This window comes from Carlito syrichta, unplaced genomic scaffold (genome assembly GCF_000164805.1).
Source record: "Carlito syrichta isolate Samal-C Ts95f unplaced genomic scaffold, Tarsius_syrichta-2.0.1 Scaffold287765, whole genome shotgun sequence".
NCBI lineage: Eukaryota > Metazoa > Chordata > Mammalia > Primates > Tarsiidae > Carlito > Carlito syrichta.
Window position 1 is genome coordinate 229065 of NW_007231861.1, and position 26116 is coordinate 255180.

Genomic DNA, 26116 nt, shown 5'->3' on the forward strand with positions numbered 1-26116 from the left:
CTCAGCCTCCCAAAGGCACGGGATTACAGGCTGAGCCACCGAGCCCGGCAGGTGCATATATATTAAACTATTTTCACTCAGATGTCCCCTCTGAGGGGACATAAAGAGATTGCTGGTCACTATACACGACAAACTTATACCAGTGCAAATTTTTTATAAAGTATGCTTCCTTAAAATTTTTTATTCAAATTGCACGAGAAAGCAAATAAAGAGATGGAATATATATTGAGATATATGTAAAAAAAAAAAAGCTTGGCATTACATAGAAAGAGAATGTGTAAAGTGCTTTCACAGTGATGCACAGATTGGACAATAAATTACATATTAACGTGGGAGGAAGAAAACAAGACTGCATTGTCTGCTCAAATAGAAAAACATCAGGTGGAAGGTGTCAGACAATTACTATTGTACAATATGTATCAATTATCCTGCAATGCATGTCAGTGTGACTGTATCGGGAGCCGATGTGATGTGGGGAGCAGACTAGTGCTGTCACTGTAGCAGGCCTTGAGTAAAGGCCCCAAGCAAAGGCAAGGTCGCTCTTAATGACCCCACGTGAAGGCACGGTCTCGCTTGATAGCTCTGCATCCCAGCCAAAGGCAGGGGATGCAGCCTGCTGCACAAAACAGTGTCTCAGATACCCGCACATCTGGGTACACATAGTACAGATAAAGCCTTAGCTACAACAAGATAACTGTGTAACAGCTCACCTTTAGGTAACAACAAAATTCCGTTATGGCTCCCTCACAGACCTTAAATTCCTTCCAACTTTCTTTGTGCTTGATTATAAAATAAACATGCTGAGCTAGTTCGGGGCCACTTCTCCTCCATCAGAGGAAAGTGTCCCACCTGGCCCCAGCTTTTCTTTATGTCTTTGTGTCTGTGTCTTTCTTAATGTCTCGCCACTCTCTCTCGGGACCCTCAAGGCAGCCGCACAGGTCATGACATGACTGTTTCATATGTTACCATATGTTAGAAAAATATAGGATATAAAATTTTGATTTTTTTGTTAAAAATGAGTTTCTCAATGTCCAAAAATCTATAAGCAAAATATCATTACAACAAAGTGGTTCCAAAGCTTTACTATTTAATATGATGAAGTGATTCGTCTTTTAGTATTTCATTAAAAAGTGTGATCAAGTTGCTGGTAGGTGATCCATAAGATGTCTCCAAGTGCAAAAGGTTAAAGTTGTTATGTCTTCTCATTGGATTGATTTCTTTATCATTATGTAATAACCATCTTTGTCCTTTTTTTTTACTACATTGTTGAAGTTTGTTTTATCTGAGTTGAGAATGGCTACTCCTGCTTGTTTTTGGTTTTTATTTGCATAGAATATTTGTTCCCACTCCTTCACCTTGAGTCTATAGGCGTCATTGTGAGTTAAATGGGTCTCTTGAGGGCAGCAAAAATTTGTTTGCTTGTTTTTTTAATTCATTCTGCCAGTCTGTATCATTTTAGTGGGGCATTGAAAACATTTATGTTCAGAGTTAATGATGTGTAAGGTACTATTCCATTAATTATACTGGTTGTTGTCCAGTTGCTTGCTTTATGTACATATGTGTGTATTATTTTCTCTGTTGTATTGGTGCTTTATAAGGCTTTATGGTTTTCTTTTGGTGTGTTTCAACTTTTTACTTAAGTATTTAGAACTCCTTTGAGTATTTCTTGTAGAGCCTGTCTAATGGTGACAGATTTCCTGAGTGTTTCCTTGTCTAGGAAAGACTTCATTTATGAAACTTAGTTTTGTGAGATACAAACTCCTTGGCTGATTGTTGCTCTGAGCAGATTGGACATGGGGCCCCAATCCCTTCTGGATTGTAATGTTTCTTCTGAGAAGTCTGCTATCAGTCTGATAGGTTTGCCTTTGTAAGTTATCTGATGCTTTTGTCTCACGGTTCTTAAAATTCTTTCCTTCACAATAACTTCGCATATATGTCTTGGTGGTGACCTTTTTGGCAGGGAAGCTCCTGGGGGTTCTTTGGGCTTTTTGTATCTGTGTGTTGAGATCTCTGGCAAGGCCAGGGAAGTTTTCCTCCAATATTCTCTCAATAGGTATTCCAAACCTGTTGCTTTCTCTTTTTTCTCTGAAACCACCCAGGATTCTTAGATTTGGACATTTTATATAATACCACGTTTCTTGGAGACTTGTGTTCTATTCTCTTTATTCTTTTTTCCTTATTGTTGTCTGGGTTAATTCAAAAGCTTTGTCTTCAAGTTCTGAGGTCCATTCTTCTGCTTGTTCTAGGCTACTGTTAACACTTTCCACTGCATTTTGTACTTCCCTTAATGATTCTTCCATTTCAAGAATTCTGACTTAGCTTATTTTTAACAGCGTCTATCTCTTTGGAGAGTTTTTCATTCATATTCTGAATAGCATATTAAATTTCTTTATGATGTCTTTCAATTTCCTCCTGAAGTTTGTTGATCAATTTTATAATCAACCTTTTGAATTCTAAGTCTGGAATTTCAAAAATTTCATTTTCGTTAGGATTTGTTGCTGAAGAGTTAGTGTGGTCTTTTAGGGGTTTGAAGAACTCTGTTTTTTCATATTGTCAGAATTAATTTTCTGGTATCTTCTCATTTGGGTAGACTATTCCTTCTTATTTGAGGTTGGAAGGGAGGTGACGGAGGCACTGTAGGGTTTCCTTGGTTAAATATAGTCTTGGCATGGTGAGCTTCTCAATTATCAGCTGTGATAGTCCTGTGCTCAGTATCTGCACTGGCTCATGGCATTCTGAGTGGCTGGTGTGGCTTGGAAAATGGTGTTAGCTGGGGCTTGGGGTCAGGCCTTCCCCAAAGCTGGGATTTTTTTTTTTTAGTTGTAGTCTTACTCCGTTGCCCAGGCTGGGGTGCAGTAGCATGCTCATAGCGGCTCCAGTGATTCTTGCACCTCAGCCTTCCAAGTAGCCAAAAGGTCAGGTGCGCGCTACTATGCCCGGCTAATTTTTGATTTATTGTAGAGATGAGGTCTCGCCATGTTGCCCGGGCTGATCTCAATCCCACAGTCTCCAGCAATCCACTCACTTTGGCCTCCCAAAGTGCTGGGATTATAGGCTGAGCCACTGAGTCTGTCCCTAAAGCTGAGACAGTATATCCAATGTGGTGGACTTTGACGTTGACCTCCAGCCAGGAGGTGCTTGTGGAAGAAAATCAGCTGTGATGGTGGCTGTGGGCCTTTTCTTTGGTGTGCGTTGCTCTGGTACTCCTTAAATCTTTATTGATTTTAATTATATTTATAGATGTCAGGAACTTTCAGTCACATGCATCTTAGCTTGGTGTTTTAGTCTATTTGGGCTGCTGTAACAAAATACCATAAACTGGCTAACACAAATAACAGAAATTTATTTCTCACAGTTCTAGAACTGGGAAGTCTAAGATGAAGATACCAGCCTGCTTTCTAATTCGTAGATGGCACCTTCTCACTGTGTCCTCACATGTTGGAAAGGGAAAAAGTAGCTCTCTGGGGTCTCTTTTATAGGTATTAATCCCATTCTTGAGGACTCTGCTCTCATGACCTAATGACCTCCCAAAGGCACCGCGTGCTAATTTGTGAATAGGTTTCAACATACAGATTTTCAGGAGACACAAACATTCAGATTATGGCACTTAGCATTTGGAGTCTCTTATTAACCAAACCCTCTAAGTGTGTTTTTTTTATAACCTTATATTCAGGTAAGATATGCACTAGCATATCTCTTGTAAGCAAGCGATAGTGTTGGTATTCTCTGAATATAATGTACTGGTTTCCCAGTCTGTGCTCTTCTACATGTAGAATCTTTTTCTAGTGGATTTCCAGTTATACCACATGAAGATTCTGCCTTAAAATTAACCTTTATTGATGAACTCAATCCAGTTCTTGTTATTGTCTTATCTGTTGTTTTTTACCCTATATGTATGTTTATGCTTTATTGTTTTTATATTTTTAAATACCTTGTTTTTATTATTGTCCCTTTGTGATTTAACCAGTTTTCTTTTCCCTTCTCATTTGGCTTAAATCTGCCATAAGTGAAAGGTTATTTTTAAAATTTCTCTGTAACCTTTCTTATACAAGTTTTATATAGATTCATTAATTATAGCTATAATTATTGAGTTATAAATAATAAAAATGAAATTTGAAATTTTAGTTATAAAAATTGTTTGAAACTTTGATATTCAGTTCAGCATTCAGAAAATATTCTCCATAATGCCATAGGTTACCCTTTAAGGTCTTTCATATTTTAACAAAGGAAATGCCATCTACCCTTAGTTGAGAATATTTACCTTGTGTGTTTTTATTCTTTGAGTAATAATACTCAAGTACGTCTTTTGGCAAAGCTGTAAGTTTTAGTCACATTCTAATAATGCAAAATAGAGTAGACTGAAAGAGGGCCTATATTGTAGTGGTTTGGGGCTTTGTTTTTATTTATAACAAAGATAGGTATCTGAATTTAACCTTGAGAGAGCTTGCTGTCAGAGAGATTAATGGGACTGCTGAAAGAATGCTATGGCTCTGAGTCAGCTCTCCTGAGACCAATGCATATAAGGCAAAGTTCAAAGATATTGAAAACAATAGAAATAGAGATGCAGGAAATCAGCTTTACATGTATTGAAGCATATTTTCTTCTTAGATACATAGTTGGTGAAACAAATATTTGTGTTTTTGTCTGAAATTTGATTTGGTTTACATACAAAAACAGGTTCTTCCATTTTGATGAGAGTTTTTTTCTTTCTGAAATGAAGACTACTTTGGCTATGGGTATAATTATTTAAGAAAATCTTTTTAAAAATTAAGATGATCTGATTTCTTTCTAGAAATAGTATATGATACATTAATACATCAAATATATTAATGCTTTTCTTGTTTTTATGAAAATAAATTTTGGTTTCCTGTTTTCAGACCTTCTTCACTTTCTCCTTTCTTCCTTTTGAATTATTATTATTTTTTTCTTAGCGAAACAGGGCTTTTTCTATATAGAATATGGGCATAAGCGAGTTTTTATGGTGTCCTTTTATTTATTTATTTATTTTTGCATTGGAGTCTCACTCTGTCACCCAGACTGGAGTGCAGTGGCATGCTCCCGGCCACCGCAGCCTCGACCTGTTGGACTCTGGTGATCTTCCACCTCAGCCTTCGAAGGAGCCAGAACTACGGGCGCACACTACTACGCCTGGCTAATTTTTGATTTATTGTAGAGACGAGGTCTCGCCAAGTTGCCCAGGTGGGTCTTGAACCTGCAGGCTCAGGCAGTTCACTCGCCTTGGCCTCCCAAAGTGCTGGGATGACAGACTGAGCCACCGAGCCCGGCCTATGGTGTTCTTAACAAATATTAAATGAAAAAAGTGTATGTATAAATCACCACCTGTTTTTACAACCCTGTCTAAAACCATTGCTGAAATTACACATGAAAATTCTCTTTTCCTGCAGGTGAAGCACCTACTCAAATTATTGGTTACATGTGCAACTTTTAAAATCTCCTATCTCAAATTGTGCTACTTTTTGTCAGTTAAAAAATAAAAACAGACCTTAAAATTATTTTTTCAAACTCTGCAGTGTTTCAAATCGATTCTATAGTACTTTTTTCCCTCTGACCAAAATTCACTTGCATTTGATAGCCATGAAATTTATGGAAAGGATGTTTATTGACAGAACTAATGTATAAGCCTACTGGGTCATTCCCTCCATTTGAGTTTAGCCTTATTCTGTGGGAACATTTAGCCACATCCTTTGGGCTTATTAAAAGAATGCTCTCCACAAAATGATGAGTAGTTAGAGTTTCATTTGGCACTAAAGTTCTTACAAGTGGACTACTGTGTTCTCACTTGAGTGAAATGAATGACTTATGCCTTTCCTTAGTATTATTGTGGGAGTGCTTCTTGGTTTTCATTTGGAAGGTGGTATTTCCAAAATTGCCTTTTAATTTTTAAATTTTTTATTATTATGAATACATAATAGTTGTACATATGTATGAGTTACATGTGATGTTTTGATACAAGCATACAATGTATAATGATCAAATCAGGGTAATTGCGGTCTCCAATCACCGGAATGTTAGGCACATTCCAATTTCACTCTTTTGGTTACTTTAACATATATAGTAAATTATTATTAGCTATAGTCGCCCTGTTGTGCCAATGAAAATGAGTACTTTATAATTACAAGAACAAAAGCAGGCATGCTTGTAGTCCATTTTCTAAGACAACAAACATATGGACCACATCAGTTATTTATTATTTTATGTAAAAGATTATCTTTGGGTTTTTTTGTTTTGTTTTGTTTTTTGAGAAAGCAGAATTTATTGAGAGGATAGAGAAACTGCCACAATGGGAGCGGACCCAAAGGGGTTGCCCTATCTTTAGGATTTTTTGGTAAACTTTGGAAATATATGCCTGTTCTTGTTACAAGCATTGCAGATCATCTGTAATGTCCTAGGATTAGGTAAACCCCATGTCCTTGCTTAAGTTTCTCATACCCAGCTGCCAGAATTTTCAAGATGAGATTCTTCCTGATATGTATGGGAGACTTGTACTAGATGCCCCATCAAAGTTATTCATATAAAACATTGTTTCGTATATTTTTTATTTCTTTAATTTGTTTTGACTTTGGTTTTTGACAATTGAGGTTATAAAAGCTCTAACTTGGGGGGATACGTGAGGAGTTTTAAAGAGAAGGGAGAAGATAATATTTTTTAAATGTAACCCAAAACATTGCCTTCAAATAAAAAGTAGTTGATGTGTAACCAAATTCTGTCTCTGTGTTAGGCTAGCTTTCTTTTTTAAAAATTGACTTCATCAGTGCATCTGGCTTCAATTTTTTTCTCCCACAAAGCATCTAAGGAGTTGGAAAATGAATTCTGACATGTTGAATGATTTTAATGAAATCTTCTGCATGTGTATGTATGCTTGGGGGATGGCGAAGAGGGAGGCAGAATAAGCAGTGGGGTTGAGGGTAATAAAGAATTACTGTCTTCTTACATTAAGGATAATGGATAGCAGTTAACATTAATATCTTTCAGAACATGTTAAAGTCTATCTGGTAAGTGGTGTTTACTCCCAAGGAAGCAGCTCTTAATATTAACTAAAATAAATGACCTCCATTACCATGTCAGAGTGAGAATTGGGAAAGGGAGGAGAATGTGGGAGGCTATTTTACCTTAGATAATCTTTGTGACATCTGAATTGGCCTTCCTTGTTCTGCTGAAAAGAGAGAAAAGCTTAATAGGATCTGCCATCATCAACTCGTTTCTTTTTATGTTACTGTATTAGTGAGCCTTAAATTTTTTTTTTTTTTTTTTGAGGGAGATGTTTGAAGGGAGCAACACATTAATTTTTATTTTATTTTTTTATTTTAAATGTGTGGGGTATAATTCAGCATTAGACATACAAGTGGTCATTGTACAGATAAAGTTCGGGCCTCCCTTTGCCTGGTTTGAGATCAGGTACCCTAATTGTTGTAGCACATTAATTTTTAATTGGTCTTTTTCCTTGTTTTTTTCTTTACCTTCGTTTTGCTGATTGAGTGAATGTTCGAGTTGAAAGAAAGGCAGTGAAGGCTAGAGTCTTTGAACTGCAGTGATATGTAACTTGATTTTTTTTGTTTTTGTTTTTGTTTTGAGTTGGAGTCTCACTCTGTCGATCAGACTAGAGTGCAGTGGCTGCTCCCGGCCACCGCAGCCTCGACCTGCTGGGCTCCGGCTATCCTTCCGCCTCAGCCTTCCCAGTAGCCGGAATTACAGGCATGAGCTACCACGCCCGGCTGATTTTCTGATTTATTGTAGAGATGAGGTCTCACTGCCTAGGCGGGTCTCAAACCCATGGGCTCAGGCAATCCACTCCCAAAGGCTGGGCCACCGAGCCCGGCTGTAACTTGATGTTAACAGAGGTGACGTCAAGAAATTAAAGTTCGAGGGACATATTGGGGATAGTATGCTGGGAGTTGCTAAAGGGACCTGTCTCCTTGTTAATTTGCCTGAGTGACGTTATAGTTAGACCATCCCAGCTTCTGCTCTAATGTCATTTCAATATAGGAGTCTTCTTATTTAAGGAGATGAGGAATTTTTTGGTAGCTTCCCCCTTCCTCTAAAGGGGGAGACCCCTAAAGTACTCACATAAGTCTTCTGTCCTGAACCCTGTACTCTGAAGCGTTATCACCTGACTTCAGCTAATAAGTGTAGGCAAAGGTAGGCTTCTTCAGGTACCTAAGCCAATGGTTTTGTTGAGTGCAAACATGATTAATAGCAGTTGAAGTAAAACTCTAGATATGGCTCTCATTTTAGGTGATATGAACTATTTAAAATGATAAAACATATTCTTTTACTTCTCTAGATAGCTATTAAGTGAGATGTCTGTGACACACAGTACATTTCTAAATTTTGGGTTGCCTAAATTGTTTAGACAGAGTGGAATATCCAAGTGAGGACAGGTGAATGAATTAAAACTCTGTCTCTACTTAGTCTTGTTCCCCTGGCTGCCAGTTTAATACTTTTCTTCCAAATACTGAATTCTGTAAAACTGATAACTCCAAACAGTTTAAGCAGTTCCTCTCTTTGTTGTTGTTGTTGCTGTTGTTGTTATTATTATTATTATTATTATTGAGTTGGAGTCTCCCTCTGTCACCCAGGCTGGAGTCCAGGGGACCGATCACGGTCACCTCAATTTGCTGGGCTCAGGTGATCCTTTTGCTGCAGCCTTCCAATAGCTAGGACTACAGGCATGCACCACCACACCCAGCTAATTTTCTTGATTTTTTTTTTTTTTTTTTAATTGCAGAGTTAAGGTCTTGTCATGTTACCTAAACAAGAGTTAAGGTCTTGCTTGAACTTCTGGGCTCAGGCAGTCCTCTGACCTTGGCCTCCTAAAATGCTGGGATTACAGGTGTGAGCCACCATGCCCAGCTTCTACTTTTATTTTTTAAATTTAATTGTATTGTTAACTGACAAATAATAATTGTACGTATGTGTAGGGTACAGTGTGATGTTTCGATATACGTATACATTGTGGAATGATCAAATCAGATGAATTAACAAATCAGGTTAATTAACATATCCATCACTATACATACTTAGCATTTCTTTTTGATGAGAACATTTAAAATATACTTTTATAGCAGTTTTGAAATACAATATTTAATCTTAAGTTAGACTTTTTTTTGCTAATTTTTAAATTTTGCTTTTCCTTCTATCTCCTTGAAGAATAGAATCAGTTACAGTGAAAATTCATGAGGGAAGAGGAGTTTAAAGAGAGTCTTTATTCATTGGGGGCCATCAAGACTCTATTATTTCATTCCCATATTTTCTCTAAAAAATTATTTATTCCCCAAACAATAAAATGTGAGGACTCACTCAAATGTCGTGGCTAAACTTATGAGTAAACTTCCACTGTATATCTCTTTAAAAATTTGCCCAATAATATTTTTCAGCTGAACTTTGACAATTGGCACATCATTGGGTATTGTTAATACTGAAGTGCCAATGAGTTGAGTTGAGTTACTCTAGTTTTTATTGTAATCACAAGTAGACATCTCTCATTAGAACTCAGTGCAACTGCAGATTTTATTCTAAATCCTGACACAATGCATGTTTTGCTGATTTTACACCTAATGATTTGCTGATCCATATCCCAGTTTTGTAGTATCCTGGATATCTGCCTTTTTTATTCTAAATAAGTTTGGGTTCCATTTTAGTCTTATACCAAAGTCTCTGTCTTTGTAGTAAAAGCCCTGTTAGCCTAACAGGTATCTTTCTCTTAGAAGAAATTTTGACTTCATTGATAATTCAGTTTTGTTATACTGGAGCTGTGTCCTCCAGGGTGACTCCAGATCCTCTCCCTCGCTGTATCAGAATTGGCCTCTGTGAGCAACAGAAGCAGAAGTAATGTTATTAACTAAAAGACATTGGTGTGTTTGCCTTGCACTCCTGAATCACTTGCTCTTGTGAAAGCCAACCTCCATGTTGTAATGATGTTCAAGCAGCCCTGTTTGGAGAGGAACAGAGATCCCTTGCCAATAGCAGCAGCAGCTTGACAACCATCTTAGGTGGAAGCAGAGGACTAAAGCCTGGTTGACATCTTGACTACCACCCCATGAAAGACCGTGGGACCAGAACTAATCAGCTGAGCTGCTCTTGAGTTCTTGACTCACAGGAACTATGTGAGATAATAAATGTTTACTGCTGTCATAACTGTTAAGTTTTGAGATAACTCACTATATAAAAACAACTAATACTGGTATTTATATCAAGTATTAGAGTGATCTGCTATAGTCTGGATATTTTTACCCCCAAATCCACAGTTCAATTTTTTCTGTTGGCAGAAGAGTATTTAAAATTGTTTTGTTAATACTGTCACCATAGTAGTTATCAGGTCTAAGTATTGTTGGAGTTTTTGGTAGTGTGTATCTTAATGACTATCACCTATTTAACTCATATTTGTGTGCTAATAGGCTATAAGCTAGGAAAAGTGTTACAGTCTTCTGTGAAACATTATGTGCTATATAGCCTTTAATAGATATACTTCATATATAAAAACTGCTCTGTCTTGTAATGTGTGCCACATGTATAATTTTGAATTTTTTAATTGCCTCATTTAAAAACCTGAAAGGAAACAAATGACATTAATTTTAATGACATTGTATTTAATTAAATATATCTAAAATGTCATATCAATGTATAATCTGTATGAGCACTATTAAAGAAGTATTGCACATCTTTTTTTAAAAGACTAAGTCTTTGAAATTGTGTGTATTTATGGCACCTGTCAACTTGAACTAGCCATATTTTAGGTGCTCGGTAGTCACTTGTTACTAGTGGCTACTGCATTGGACAGTACAGATAGTATATTCAGCTGAAGAAGTCAAGAAGTTTTTATTCTAAGTTGGAAGCACATTAAGAATGCATACAAGCTACAATAATTTCTCAAACTTACATGTGGCATGTCCTTAACTTTAGCTATGTTTAATTCTAGTAAAACAGCTTCCTAATTACCAGATGCTTCAAATCCTACAAACCTGAGGAGTATCCTAGGAATAGAAAGGAATTTGGAGTGGCATAGTGTATGGATAGTTCTTCAACATTACAGAGTCAGAATGACTTGACTGCCTCATGGTTTATCATGAAGACTGATGCATGTGGACTTTTTGAAAGAGAAAATACAGATTAGAATGTAAAGCACATATTCGGGGTCTTAGACTATACCTGGTATAAGCACTATAACTATTTGAGCTGCCAGGAAACACTTCCCAGAGGCTTCAGCAAGTCCTCTTATTTCCTGAAATGTGGGCCTGAGAACAGAAGTGTGACGTCTGTTGCATTTCGCACTTTCTAAAGTCTGATGTGAAGTCTTTACCAACTGACTTGTTGGCGCCACATTTTTAAGGAAGCTGATGATAAATGTCACTTCTACTCAAAGTGCAAACATTGAGCAGATTACAGATTTTCTTCTCCTTCAAACCAAAATCCACCATTAAATATAGTTTAGATGAGCAATTTTGTCACTAGAATTCCGTGTCAAACTCTTACCACCAAAAGCTAGCTACTCACTACTGTTTTTGTTGGTATGAAGATAATAAAAACCCTATTTCCACAGAAAAAGAGATGGGGGAAATTTTTGAAGCCTCTTGGTTTGTGCTTTGTTTTAGACATCTGCTATTAGAATATCTAAGTTTTAGATATCTTCAGAATAACAGCAGAACTTGCTGTAATATTATTGTTCCTTATTATTTAGATATATGTGTTTCCTATGGACTTGAAAGGAATTTCTTATCATTATTCTTACCCTTTTGTACAAATTACTGCTGTGAAGAAATTCATAGGACTTTTGAATAAAAAGACGACGAGCCCAGTGACTTAGAATTCATATGTGTTTTGTTCCCTGTAACTTTTTGATTGTGAGTACTGTGTGGAAATATATTTGGCCAATCTACTGTTCTCTTTCCACATATTTAAAGTATCTATAGCTACATAACCACACTTGTAACAATTTACAGAATTTCTTTATGTCATTATTAATTTATTTGTAGTACATGTGATTGTTTTAACATATTTTTCAATTTGGTTTTGATTTTTGCAATCAGAATAGCACATATTTTATATGATTTACAAAATGAAATAATACCACATAGCTTCCCACGATAGTTATCTTCTTATCAAACCCTGATTCCTCTTTCTCCACAACCACTTTAACCTCTTTTGATCGTTTCTTCTGCTGTTTATTTCCATCTCTCCAAATGACATTCTTATATTGCTGCTCTGTTTTCTTATTTGGGCATTGTCTGTTGACTTCTTATCATGAATAAGGAGGAATTAACATTTTTATACAAGCCACCACACATGCATCTCTCTTTCCATTCTTCCAGTGTAGTTATATCAAGGTTTGCATGATTGTGTCTGAGGCACATAGTATATTATGACTTGAATTGTAATTTTTTCTTGTGTGCTTTAGTTTTCCCTATCTTGGGTATTTTACTTGTTTGATTAGTTATTTGTATCACCAGTTTATCCCCAAATTCCTTGCTAGCACTATAAAATTCCTCCCATTATTTTTACTATTATAAAGTTATCCCTTATTAATTACCCTCAGGTAATTTGTACATCCGCTTTTTGTCTTGGAAGCGTCAGTTTTCTTTCTCTGCTCTAATCGGTCTTCCTCTCCAGATTCTGTCGCCTTGAGGTTCCCTTCTTCACAGCCCTGTGGTAGATCCCTTTTTTGTGGATACCATGTCTTCCTTCAGGTTTATTTCAGTTCGATAGAGTGCACTCACCGTAGTAGCTTCCTGAGACAGTCTGTGATTGAGGTATATTTTTTGGGATTTTGCATTCTGTTCTCATATTTGGCAGATGGTTTGGATATAGAATTCTAGAGTACACTCATTTTTTTTTCCCTCAGAGTTTTGAAGGCATTACTTGCTTGTCTTCTAGGATGCCGTGTTACCATTTAAAAACTCCAGTATCTGCTAATTTTTTGATCATACAAGTTATCATTTTTGGCCTTTCTGAAAGTTTTTAAGATCTTTTCTTTGGTATTTTAAATTTTTAACAGGAAGTACCCATATTATAGTCTGTATACAGAAAAATGTATTTAATCTTCTTGAAAAAGTGAGGACAAGAACAACTGTAAATATGACCTAGCAGTGTGGTTTGTACTTCAGCATTTGTAGAATTAGAAGACTCTTCTTACTTTTTGCATTGACTCAGTATTTTATTAAATAGTAGATTCAAGGTATGGCACAACACAAAGGAAACTTCCTTGGTCTACTTTAGCGGGTATCTATTCCAAAACTAAAACAGGCGCCAAATTTTATTCACTAGATAGATAAAGTAGTAGTGACTGTTTTTTAGTGACAGTGAGGGGGTATTTGCAATCTTCATTCTCCTCCTGCTACCATGGTTTTAATACAGTTTTCTTAGAGCAAATGGTTCTATATTTAGCTTTACATTGAGATTATATGCAACATATAGTATTGCATAAACATTATTTAACAGTCCTCTCCTTTGATTTGCATTTTCACTTGGTTTTTGCTTTTCGTCTTTTTTATTAAGGTGTTGAACTGGACTTTGCTGTTAAGTCCAGAAGATGTTTCTTAAATGACCTTGCATACTGAGCCCATCTGGTAAACTCTAGTTCACCACTGGTTTCAAAGAAACCTATACAATGAAAACTACACTAATTCTCTGCAATTATGACAAATTACTCATCATCTTCCCTCTAAAAAAATTCTATAGATACAGCCACAAAGCTATTTTTTACTTCATGCAGGTGTACTACTAAAGCTGTTTGCTTGAAATAGATTCCTGGGAAGTTATTTAGAATTACTGTTTCAGCCTCAATTTGGGTTTGGATAACAGAAACCTCTCTGGAGACCTCCAAAAAACAGTTTAAGAGTGGGATAAGATAAACTGGACAAAAGCATAATACAGAGTTTTCCACAACATTAATGAGGAACATTACTGTTTATTTTTCTTTTACTTTTTTTTGAGTTGGGTTCTCACTCTTGCCCCAGGCTGGAGTGCAGTGGCACAATCACAGCCCACAACAGCCTCGACCTCCCGGGCTCAGAGATCCTTCCACCTCAGCCCCTTGAGTAGCTGTGACTATAGGCACACGCCACCATGCCCAGTTCATGTTTTGCTTTTTTGTAGAAACAAGGTCTCGCTGTGTTGCCTGGGCTGGTCTTAAACTCCTGGGCCCAAACAATTATTTCACCTCGGTGTTCCAGAGTGCTGGAATTACAGGGATGAACCACTGCCCAGTCTAGTGTTTCTTTTTTATTTTTTTGAGTTGGAGTCTCACTCTGTTGCCCAGGCTGCAATGCAGTGGCACATTCATGGCCACTGCAGTCTTGGCCTGCTGGGCTCAGGTAATCCTTCCATCTCAGCCTTCCAAGTAGCTGGAACAACAGGCGCACACTACCACTCCTGGCTAATTTTTTTTATTTATTGAGAGACGAGGTCTCACCAAGTTGCCCAGGCTATTCTTGAACCCCTGGCCTCAGGCAGTCCCCTCACCTCGGCCTTCCAGAGTGCTGGGATTACGGGCTTGAGCCACCGCGACTGGCCCTTAGTATTTCTTAATGCTAGTAGCAGTCATTATTATAGAATCCTGTGTTGCTACAAATATTATTCTCACTCATTAGAGGATTTGAGAACACTTAACTGATCATTGCATCCATCCCTTAGCTCATAATCCCTCTCTTACATTTGGTTTTCTTTGATTTCGAAGAAACCACCTTGGCCTTTGTTTTCACTGGCATCATTCCCTGTCTCTCTGTGGCATCGCCTAGCAACCTCTACTGAACTCTGCTGCTCATATCAAGCCAGTGGGTAGCATGAAGTTTTCGACAAAGAACATTTTTTGATATAGTTAAACTGCTTTGTATAAAACAGAACCTTTCTTATGGAAATAAATCACAGTATATTATGATATTAACTTTGACAAGAATGGAAACTTTAAAAAAGAATTATCATAATATTGCGTCACCAAAATGCAAATATTCTTTTTTCTAAATCTCATTTTTTTTAAATTCAGATAAATGAGAGCATAAGATTTATCAACTTTTTATTAGGAATGATGTTAAGTAATAGATGCTGTTCTTCCAAAGTGGAGAGAAGAAACCAACTTACCATGGACAGATTTTAAATTCTGGGTTTTTGAAGACAAAGTTGTCAAAAAAAAGACTGTCTTTTATCTTACACTTATAAAATAGACTGCAGCATAGTTGAGAGTTCCTTAGATAAAAGACAAAATTCTTTGATATCTTTTCCTGATATGAATATGACAAAAGTTGGAGAATGGTTTAGCAAACATTGTTTTTTATATATATTAATAAAAGGCAGCACTTTATCTGTTTCATCTGGTTCTATAAGAATTTAAAGAGGAAGTGCTTATAGCAACCTGAGGAATCCAGTTCTTCATCCTCCTTGAACTCTTCTTCATTTATCCTTCTTTCTTCAAGTCTCTGCTATCTTACATGAACTGAAAGACCTGTAGAATTGTGTTTGTCTTTCTGATAGATCCACATTTACCTCCCCAAAAACTACGTTTTAAAATTGTGTAGAATATCAGGACTAAAGGGATTTGCTTGGCTGACTACATTTCTCTTTCTTCTGTCAGTTCTTTATATCCACTTGTCATTTTTGGTCTTCTTATATGAGATTCTGTGATTTTTAGGAGGCATCGTCTGCTTTTTTATTTCTTTTTTAAAAATTAGTTTGCCAGCAGTTGTTTATGTGAAGAAAATTGCCTGAAAGATCATGCTGTTTGCTTAACTTTATCACCTAGGCTTAACTTTGCCGGGAAAGAGAATGTTTTGGTATTGGGACTTTACTTAGACTTCCTCAAAGCTGACTTTAAACTTAGTTTACAGAGTAGATCAAAAACAGCTTTGTGTTTAAATAATAAAGGCCTTGCCACCTCTGCTGTCAAACACAGTTTTATTCTCTCTGTTGCAGAGAGCAAATCCATCACATTTGTCTTGCTTAACTAACTTGGCCCTTTGCTCTTAATACTATACTGCTTCAGTCTCCTTTACTTCTTTTCTTTCCTTGTTTTATTCTTTCCTCTGTGAAGATATCTTTTTGGCCTGGATCCTCTTATGAAGGGAAGAACATTTAATGAGCAAATGGCCCTTTCTTGATAAATAGGCTCTCCTTGGGTCAGCCAATTAATCTACTTCACCTAGTCTTCCATCGTTTTCCAGGACAGTCTCCGTAAGAAGGATGACAGGATTGAAGAACTGGAAGAAGCACTAAGAGAAAGTGTACAGATAACAGCAGAGCGGGAAATGGTGCTAGCACAAGAGGAATCAGCCAGGACCAATGCTGAAAAACAGGTCTGCGATTTTATACAGTTACTAGCAATGCTGCTGGTTAAACAAAAGGTAAAACCCAACCAGGGTAGTTTAGGTAAACTATGCATATTGTGTATTTGTAGGGTTTCAAAAGTACTTCATTCAGTATATGTATTTAGACTTCAATAAGAACTGAAATATAGGTGAGTAGTAATTGGCTCATGTTAATGCTGAGGTCTCTGCATTCATAACTTAGGTCTGATGTCATATATATTTATGTGGTGGATGCTCATATACCTGATGAGATGAAACGCAACTTGTCGGCTGGGAGCGGTGACTCAAACCTGTAATCGTAGCACTTTGGGAGGCCAAGGAGAGAGCATTGCCTGAGACCAGGGCTTCAAGAACAGCCTGGGCAACTTGCTGAGACCTCGGCTCTGCAATAAATTTAAACGGTAGCCAGGTGTGGTGGCATGTGCCTGTGGTCCATGCTACCTGAAAAGCTGAGGCAAAAGTATCACCTGAGCCCAGCAGGTCAAGGCTACAGTGGCAATAGAGTGAGACTCTGACTCAAAAAAAAAAAAAGAAAAGAAAGAAGGGGAGGGAGGGCAGGAGGAAGAAATGCAACTTTTCTGTTTGTTGCAATACTGGGCACAAGTCTGGCTTTTAAATTTAATGAGAAAACAACAAACATTTCTGACTCATAGATGTTAATTTCAGAGAGCAAATAGTTTATTTTATACTCTGTCTCATTCAAAGGATCAGTTAAAGTTATAAAAAGTTAATACTGAGTACAAAGGGCCTAGGTACCATACACTTGAGTCCCAGATCAGCTTGTTTCAGCCTTGAGGTTACTGTTAAAGAGTTTTGCTGTTGCTGTTTGGTATTTATTTTGTATATTTTCTACATCTTTTAAGATGCTTTACCCTTGCCTTTGACTTATTAGGAAGATTAACTATAGACGGGAAGTGTGAATGGAAGGAATAGTTTTAACAAGTGCAAGCTGTAGTCCCAATTCCATTCATGAGAACGTGACTTAAAGTTTTGGAACTACTGTGCACAGACATTCATGACATTTAGTTTTACAGTAATTGTTTCCTTTTCATTTCATTGTGGGAGAAACATAAATGCTAACTAGGTAAAAAGAGTTCCATGAGAGAGTGATATGAATCTTTGGGGACTCCCCCCACCCTGATCTGTCCACTGATGTTATTGTGAGCTAAGGTAGTTGAATAGTTAAGAAGGGTCCATTGTCAAGGCAGACATATAGCCCAAGGAGTTCCTTCATAGCCATGTTTGATACAAGGACATGGTTTATTTTGTGTCATGTATAGAAAGAAAGACCATCTTTATTAGCACAGCTAGGGGAAAATTGAACTTTTCACAGAATTAATGTCTTTTAGTTCCCTGTTCCTAGATAAATGCCTTGTCCACTTTCTTCAAATACCTTCCTAGTGTACAAACAGAGCTTGGGTAGTGGAGAGATTCAGAGAAGGGATGGTGACAGCTGTTGTTCCAAGGTGGGGAGGAATTTTCTTTTATCTTCCTTTTACCCCTTTTACATTCTCTCCTCTCTTTTTCAAATCCCCCCTCTCCCCCTTTTTTCTGTAATTTTTTGCTTTGGTCTCCTTATTTATTGACAAGTATTAAATATTAGAGATTGTGCAGAGATTTTGACAATTAATAATAGATCGTGCCATTATAGTATATGGACCTCTATGATGTGTTTTTCTTTTTTAGATTGTTGCATGAACTAATTTTAATGTGCTTTTTTGGTATATTTTACTTATTTATAATTAATATACTTTATTTTTTAGAATCATTTTTAACTTAAGAAAATTGAGCAGAAAGTACAGCGTGTTTCCATTTACTCCTATTTCCACTTCAGTTTTCCGTTATTAATATCTTGCCTGTATGGTATTTGTTAAAACTGATGAACCAATATTGATACATTGTTATTAACTACATAGCCCATGGTTTACATTAGGGTTCACTCTTTGTGATGCATGAGTCCATGGGTTTGCCAAATGTCTAATGATGTGTATCCACTATCACAGTATCATAGAGTAGTTTCACTGTCCTAAAGGTCTTCTGTGCTCCACCTACTTGTCCCTCTTCCATCTCCTCAGTCCCTGATCTTTTAGCTCTCTCTGTAGTTTTGCCTGTTCCTTTACTGATAGCTGGAATCATACAGAAAGTAGCCTTTTCATACTGACGTCTTTCACTTAGCCTCTGCACTTAGGGTTCTTCCATGTCCTTTTGTGGCTTTGTAATAAGCTCCTCTTTATCTCTGAATAATATTCCATTGTATGGAAGTGCCACAGTTTGTTCATTCCTTCACCTGTTGAAGGACATCTTGATACCTTCCAGTTTTTGGCAATCATTAATAAAATTGCTATAAACGTTGGTTTTTATAAGAGATGTTTTCAACTCATTTGCATAAATACCTGCAAGTGTGGCTGCTGGATCGAATGGTAAGATCATATGTTAAGACAGTATTTAGCTTTGTAAGAAACTGCCAAACTGTCTTCCCAAGTGGTTGTATAAATTTTGCTTTTAATTGCATGCTTTTTTCCTTCTCTCTTTCCTGTTTGTCTTGTTTTTCATTATTCTGCTACTCACCGCCTGTCTGAAGTTGTTGCGTGGAATATTGCATGAGACCAGTCATTTGGGCTTTAAGTAGTTCAGGGTATGAAGAAACTGCTTTCACGTTTGTACTTCTGAAGCCTTACAACTTTTATCTACTGTCCCATCCTCCTCTTCTCGTATTTTTATTTTTATCTTTTCCTGTCTTTCAACTCCTGTTAATTTTACTTTTGTGTATTAATTGTATGCGTGGTGGCAAATAATTCTTTTTGAAATGCTTTAAAGGGATGAAGTTTTTTGGCTAGGGATGTTATTCTTATCATCTTCCTCGGGGTCCAAAAATTATGCATTTCTTGCTTAAATTTAGCCTCAGAGAAGAAATGACTGATAGGAAAAGGATGTCTGCATCTCTTGATTCCTCCAAGAGCAAAATAGAACTGTTTAGGAACCATAGTTCTTGTTAAAATAAGACACAGAACTTTCTAAAGTTTCAGCGGGGAAAAACTCCCCAAAGGAAGACATTTCTTGATGCCTTCCCTGTGTTCTCACAGGGTCCCCTTGTAGTACCTGTGTTCCTAATACATTCTGCCCCACATTGAGCCCATGCTGGAAATTGAGAGCAGTTGTGTGATGACCTAATGAAGGAAGAGGCCCTCTAACCTATGTTGGCAACTTGAAGGATAGAAGTGAATGATCCCCTAGGGCAAAGCCCAAGGACTCCTTTTATTTTGTCCCTTTCCACATGGGAATCTTTTTCTGAAATTTTCTCTACTCCGCTTTGGCACATCTTGTGTTTTCTATGATTATGTGAGTCTACTTTCTTAAAATGATCATAAACAAGTTCTCTTCAGCAAGTCTCATAATTACCAGGGGCTAAGGAGCAATATGTCTAGCTTAGTCATACTGTTATAAGCTTAAAAGTTTTGAAATTTTGCTTAACACTTGAAAAGAATGTTTTAAATATAATCACTGGTGTTCTTTGAGGGTAAATTTATTTTTTGAAGAAGTCATTTGTAACCCAACCTACTGACTAAAGAAAGGTTTTATAAAATGCCTGTATAGTAGCAAGACTTTATTATATGGTTCATTAAGCTGTATTTATATTTGGTCCTAAAGAATATTTCTTAATATTTTGAGCAATGATGAAGGTGTATTCTCTGTAAAATAATTAACATTTACACATGTGTTCTGATTTTAATTTTAATGACCCATTTTTTTACAAGTTGGCATTTTGATGTTATTTGGTTTGTATATTAAGTATACAGTCTTGACCTTCAAGGTGATTACATTATGATTTGTTAGGTAATTATAGATTAGTGGGCATTTTAAAGGATTATATATGTATGTATGTATGTATGTATGTATGTAGAGACAAGGTCCCACTGTTTTGCCTAGGTTGGAGCGTAGTGGTATGATCATAGCTCACTGAAGCCTGAACTTCTGGGCTCAAATGAACCTCCCATCGCAGCCTCCCAAGTAGCTGGGACTACATGTGTGTGCCACCACACCTGACTCACTTTTTAAAAACGTTTATAAAGATGAGGTCTCGCAATGTCGCCCCATCTGGTCTTGAATTTCTGGCCTCAAGTGATCCTTCTGCCTTGGCCTCCCAAAGTGCAGGAACATGCATGAACCACAGTGCCCAACCTACTTTTAAAGGCTTATTAGGTTCTTTGCTGACTGCAAGTCTACCCATTCACTTATACAGCAGTTATCACCATAATACTCAAGCACATTTCAGATAGAACAGTTGCTACTACATAAACAGCACTGTTAGTAGGGTAACCTGTAGAAGATAATAGAACTATAATTGTGCTCCTCAGTCCTTCTGACCTATTCCCAGAGTACAGTTTAGTTTGGGGTTTTATAAACATAATATTTTACTGGTCTAAATATGTGTTATATTTCCCTCATTGTTTTTTAAATGAAGGTAGTGCATTGAAAATAAGATAAGACTTTTACTTATGCTACCTTTTCTACATTTAAAAATATGTCTTGTATTTTTCTAGATTAAACACTGAAAATGAAAAGGTAATAGATATAGCCCCTGCCTTTTAGAAGCTCATAGTTTATTGGGAAAGACTGAAGAATTAACTTAAAATTATGGTTTAGTTGGGTACCATGGTAGAGTTCTTAATACTGTGTTTTAAGAATTTGGGAGGAGGGGCAAGCATGTGATTTAGACTGGAGAGGTCCACAGAAGACTTCCTGGAGAACGTGGCTATATACGAGTTGAGTCTTAGAAAGAATTAGGCAAAGAAGTGAAGGACGTTCAATGTATTTGATGTAGAGGGAACAGCATAGGTAAAAGCTATACCTAGGAAACTATTGGTGGTTAGTAGCTACGATCCAGGGTAGATATAAATGGCAAGAACTATGTGAGGAAGAGAAGAGAAAATGAGATCGTTAGCCCAAGTGTGCACAGTCAGATCATGCTGAAACATGTTCAGTTTTATTCAGGAATATTCCTTTTATATTCATGGCAGTAGAGAACCCTGGAAGCATTTAAGCAGAAAATGGTATTTGCTCTTAGTTTATTTGCTTATTCCTTCATTCAGCAGGTCCTTTTTGATCATTCAGTGAGTGCTTTTCTTCATCCTGGATGATACATAGTGATATATTAGCAACTTTGTTTTCTCCCTTGAGACCTTACAGTTTGGAGGGGGACACAGATACTAGCCCAACAAACATTTAGTCACAAGTTATCACAGAGTAGGGCCAGGCAAGGTGGCTCATGTCTGTAATCTCAGCACTTAGGAAGACGAATGCAACAGGTTTGCCTGAGCCCAGGGGTTCGAGATCAGCCTGGGCAACATGGCGAGACCTTGTCTCTACAATATATCAAAAAAGTTAGCTGGGTATGATAGTGTGTGTCTGTAGTTCCGGCTGGAAGGCTGAGTTGGAAGGATTGCCTGAGCCCAGCAGGTTGAGGCAACAGTGGCCGTGAGTGTGCCACTACACTCCAGCCTGGGTGACAAAGTGAGACTGACTCAAAAAAAAAAAAAAAAAAACCCAAACAGCAAGTTATTACAAAGTACTATAAAGGAAAAGAAGAGATTTTTCAGTGATAGATAATTGGCGGAAGTTAGAAGGTTAAAACCTATTTTAGATTGAGTGCTCAGAGAAGTTCCTCTCTGAAAGTAACATTGTCCTGAGTCCTGAAGGTTGAGAAGAAGCTTGCCAGGTAGAGAGTGGCAAGGAATCAGCAATTATGATGGTAGATTATTATTGTGAGGGTAAGGAAGAGCTGGCCATGTTTGAGGATGACTAGAGTGACTGGAGGGAGCAATGCAGGGCCTTATATAACCCACGGCAAGGAGTGTGTGCTTTACAAAAGGGCTGGAAGCCATTGAAAGGTTTTAAGGAGGACATGATGCCATCTGATTTACGTGTTTGTAAAAGGTGGTTCTGGCTGCTGGGGGGAGTAAGAGTGGAAGGAGGAAGGATCGGATGCATTATTGGAGTAGCTGAGGCCAGAGGTCTTCCACCTGAGGTGTTTCCCAAAGGACACACAGGCACAGATTCTCGCTTGCCAACATGCTTATACCTCAATTTGATCTGTTCAAGAGGCACCTCAGGTGTGCAGATTCTCCTTTTTAGTTTTCCCCCCTCACAGTTGTGTACTCACTAAAACAGGTAAGCCTCTCCTGACTCTTGCTGTCCCAGGGGAGAGAAAACTGAGCAGTAACAAAGGGACAAGTCACAGTATTGGGGTTAAGAAAATGGAGGAGTCTGTAACGTTGTTTCCAGTTCTTTGTTTTCAAGAGAATTGAAGGAGAACCTGATTCATTTGCCAGCTGATATATTATTATAAATGATTTTTGATGACAGGTTACTATGTAGTTTGGGGCATGCAGTTTTTAAGGACTGCAAGTAATTGAGTTATATTGCTATAACAAAACTGCTTCCATACCTATGTGTTCATTCATAAGAAGAAGGTTTCTTAGTGCTTACACATATGAGAGTAAAATATACCAATAGAATTGATACTAACTTCTGTATCTTCCTAGTTATAATGTTTGTCAAGGGATAGCTAAACTAATAATAGTTCCATTAATCCTATTAAGATAAATAATGTTTGATACGATACATTTTTAATAAAAATGTATTCTACATGTTTAATAATCTCATAATATCTAATATATATTGTTATTGGTTGGTTGTATATTACTAGTAATTATAATGATAACTTAGTCCACAAGAATTTTTGAGTTATGACCACAGGAAATTTTTTAAATATCACATTTATTAAATTTATATACATATTTTTGTTGAGAAAAGTATGAGAGAGGATTCATGCCAACAGTGTAGCATAAAGTAAATTACATTAGTATAAAATTCTATGGAGTCACTTATCATTTAACAAAAATTTAATGAACACCTACTACTTGAAGGACAACTCAAAGGGTATGAGAGGTATGAGTGTGTGGGGACAGGGCAGTGGGAAAATCTCTGTACTTTTGACTTAAATCTCCTGTGTATCTAAGATTGCTCTAAAAATTAAAGTCTATTAAAAAAATAAAATTCTAGGGAAAAGTAGAATGGAAAACAAGGTCAAAGAGAAAAAGGAAAATGTGAAGAGCAATTTGTCCTTACAGTTTTTCAATAGATAATTATGGGTATCAAGTCTCCATGATATTTATATTTCATTGGATACTCTATTTTTTTTTAAGAAAGAGTGATGCTTTATTTTTTTTTAAGTTTTGGATACCCAAAGAAATGGCATTCTTTGCAACTTTTTAAGCTTATGATGTAAAAAAGTTTATCTATTAAGTTGAAGTCATAGTTGTATAAACTCTTGTAGGAGGTATACAAGCAAAAACACATAAAGACTTCTGGTCTAGGCAAGAGGGTGGGCAGGTGAAGTAACAGCTGAAGAGATCCACAGTGGCAGTAGAAATGGAGAGAAGTGGGTAGGTTTAAAATATCTTTTGGAATTAGAGCTAAAAAGGGTTGGTAAATTACAGGTATGTGGTCCGGCTCGGTGGCTCAGCCTATAATCCCAGCGCTTTGGGAGGCTGAGGCGAGTGAATTGTCTGAGCCTGCGGGTTGGAGACCCACCTGGACAGCTTGGTGAGATCTGGTCTCTACAGTAAATAAAAAATTAGCCGGGTTTGGGAGTGCACGCCTATAGTTACGGTTACTTGGAAGGCGAAGGTGGGAGGACCGCCTGAGCCCAGCAGGTCGAGGCTGCAGTGGCCGGGAGTGTGCCACTGCACTCCAGTCTGGGCGACAGAGTGTGATTCCAACTAAAAAAAAAAAAATTACAGGTATGCAGAAAGATAGAAGAGAAAATAGAAAATCCCTCAGATTTCTGACTGGCCGATTGGGAAAATGGTGGTACAATTTTCTGAGATGAGAAAACTTGAGGGAAAAACTTCTTTTAGGATAAGAACCAAGACATTGTGCTAAAGAATAGTTAACTGCATTATTATTAATAGTAGAATTATTACCATATCAGATTTATTTATTTAGAGATAGGTCTCTCTGTGTTGCCCTGGACTGCAGTGGCTATTTACAGGCATGATCATAGCATACTCTGGCCTTGAACTCCTGGACTCAAGCAATCCTCCCTCCTCAGCCTTCTGAATAGCTGGACTATAGGCGTGCAAAATTTTTACGTTAAGTTCAGTTTTCTCTTATGAGATCCAAACTACTAAAGTAGGCAACACTCTGTCCACTTCATGTCTTTATTCCAGTGTTTCATTGACATCTCAACCAGAAACTGTCCAGATCCAAACTCTTGATTCTTACTTTCAAAGCAGTTTTTCCCTTGGGCTTTTTCATCTCATCTCAGAGCTCCTCTCTAATCCTACAAAGTTGAAATTCAGCTTAGCAAGTGTTAGAGAAGTCAAGTCAGAAAAAAGGCAGAAGTGATAGATCAGGTACAGAGGCTTGTTATGCTGTGACTCTCCAGTTGAGGAGATCATTCCAGAACCTTAGGGAAGCTGTAGTCCATGTTGACTAAGAAAGCGGGCTCTGGAGTGAGAAGCCTTGGTTGGAATTATGGTTCCACCACCTAAAAATTGTGACCTCAGGCACCTGAGTTTTTACATTATTTAATTTTAAATAAATTTAAATGGCTGCACATCTGGCTAGTGGCTACTGTATTAGCTCGACTCTGTAGTGTGTAGGACAAAAGGATGGATGGTTGGATACCTACATACACACACACACTTAGCAGATACTAATTAGTTTTTCCTCCTGAGCCTGACAGAGTTGTAGTCATGGAATATATAAGTACAAGCACTTTCTGATATAGTTAGTAGTTTTTGTTTTTGTCAAAACATTTGTAGTCTTAGAACCTTGTTTGTCAAAAGTAAGTTTTAAAAGAAGTAATGGTGAAAGACCAGATTAGTAAAGGACTAGATCACTTGCAAGAGATATCATAATTTTGTATGTGTGTTTTACTCCGTATTCATGTAATATTTGACCTTAAATTTACGACATGAGTGACAGAGTTAGTGGAGGAAAAAGGAATAGAATATATCCAGAAATAAGCATGGTCATCTGCATAGATGTCCACAGTGAGACTATGCCACCCCAACATATGTGAATAATTTTTTCGTTATTCATTCAGTTCATGTTTATTATGAACCTACTATGTAGTAGAAACTAGGTATTTTTTGTTGTTAAAAAATTTTTATTTTAAATATGTAGGGTGCAACTCAGGGTTAGGTATACAAATGTTCATTATGCAGGTACCCTTGTTGAGGTGTACCCTCCAACTACTGCCAATCCCTTTCTTATAGTATTACAATAGTTGGTCAAGGTTCGCTTATGAGTGAGAACATGTGATACTCAGTTCTTTGTTTCTGTGATAGATCACTTGGTATTATAGACTCTAAGTCCATCCAAGTTGCTGCAAAGTTCATAATTTTGTCCTTCTTTACGACTGTGTAATATTTCATTGTGTATATATACCATATTTTTTTATCCAGTTCTCTTTCAGTGGGCGGCACGGTTGGTTGCATGTTTTTGCTTTTGTGACTAATGCTGCAGTAAACATATGTGTGCAGGTATCTTTTTCATAGTGTGATTTGAGTTCTCCAAGTATATTCCCAGTAGGGGGACTGCGGGGTCGTATAGGAGGTTGATTTTTAGGTCTTTTAGGAATCACCACACAGTTTTCCACAGAGTTTGCACTAGTTTACACTCCCACCAACAGTGTAGAAGTGTTCCCTTTTCGCTCCATCCTCTCCAGCATCTGTTGTTTTTTGAGTTATTGATGATGGCCATCCTGACTGGAATTAGGTGGTATCTCAGTATGGTTT

The 26116-nt window shown here is 37.2% G+C and overlaps 1 protein-coding gene across 1 annotated transcript in view; it reads left to right on the top strand.

Moving 5' to 3' along the window:
* LOC103255025 (ELKS/Rab6-interacting/CAST family member 1) overlaps window positions 1–26116 on the top strand; it is a gene marked incomplete at its 3' end in the record, with an annotated part of 346229 nt that overhangs the window by 191251 nt on the left and 128862 nt on the right. Inside the window, exon 13 of the mRNA XM_021709939.1 lies at window positions 16167–16298. Coding sequence (XP_021565614.1) covers window positions 16167–16298 — 132 coding nt within the window. The remainder of the gene's footprint in view (window positions 1–16166; window positions 16299–26116) is intronic.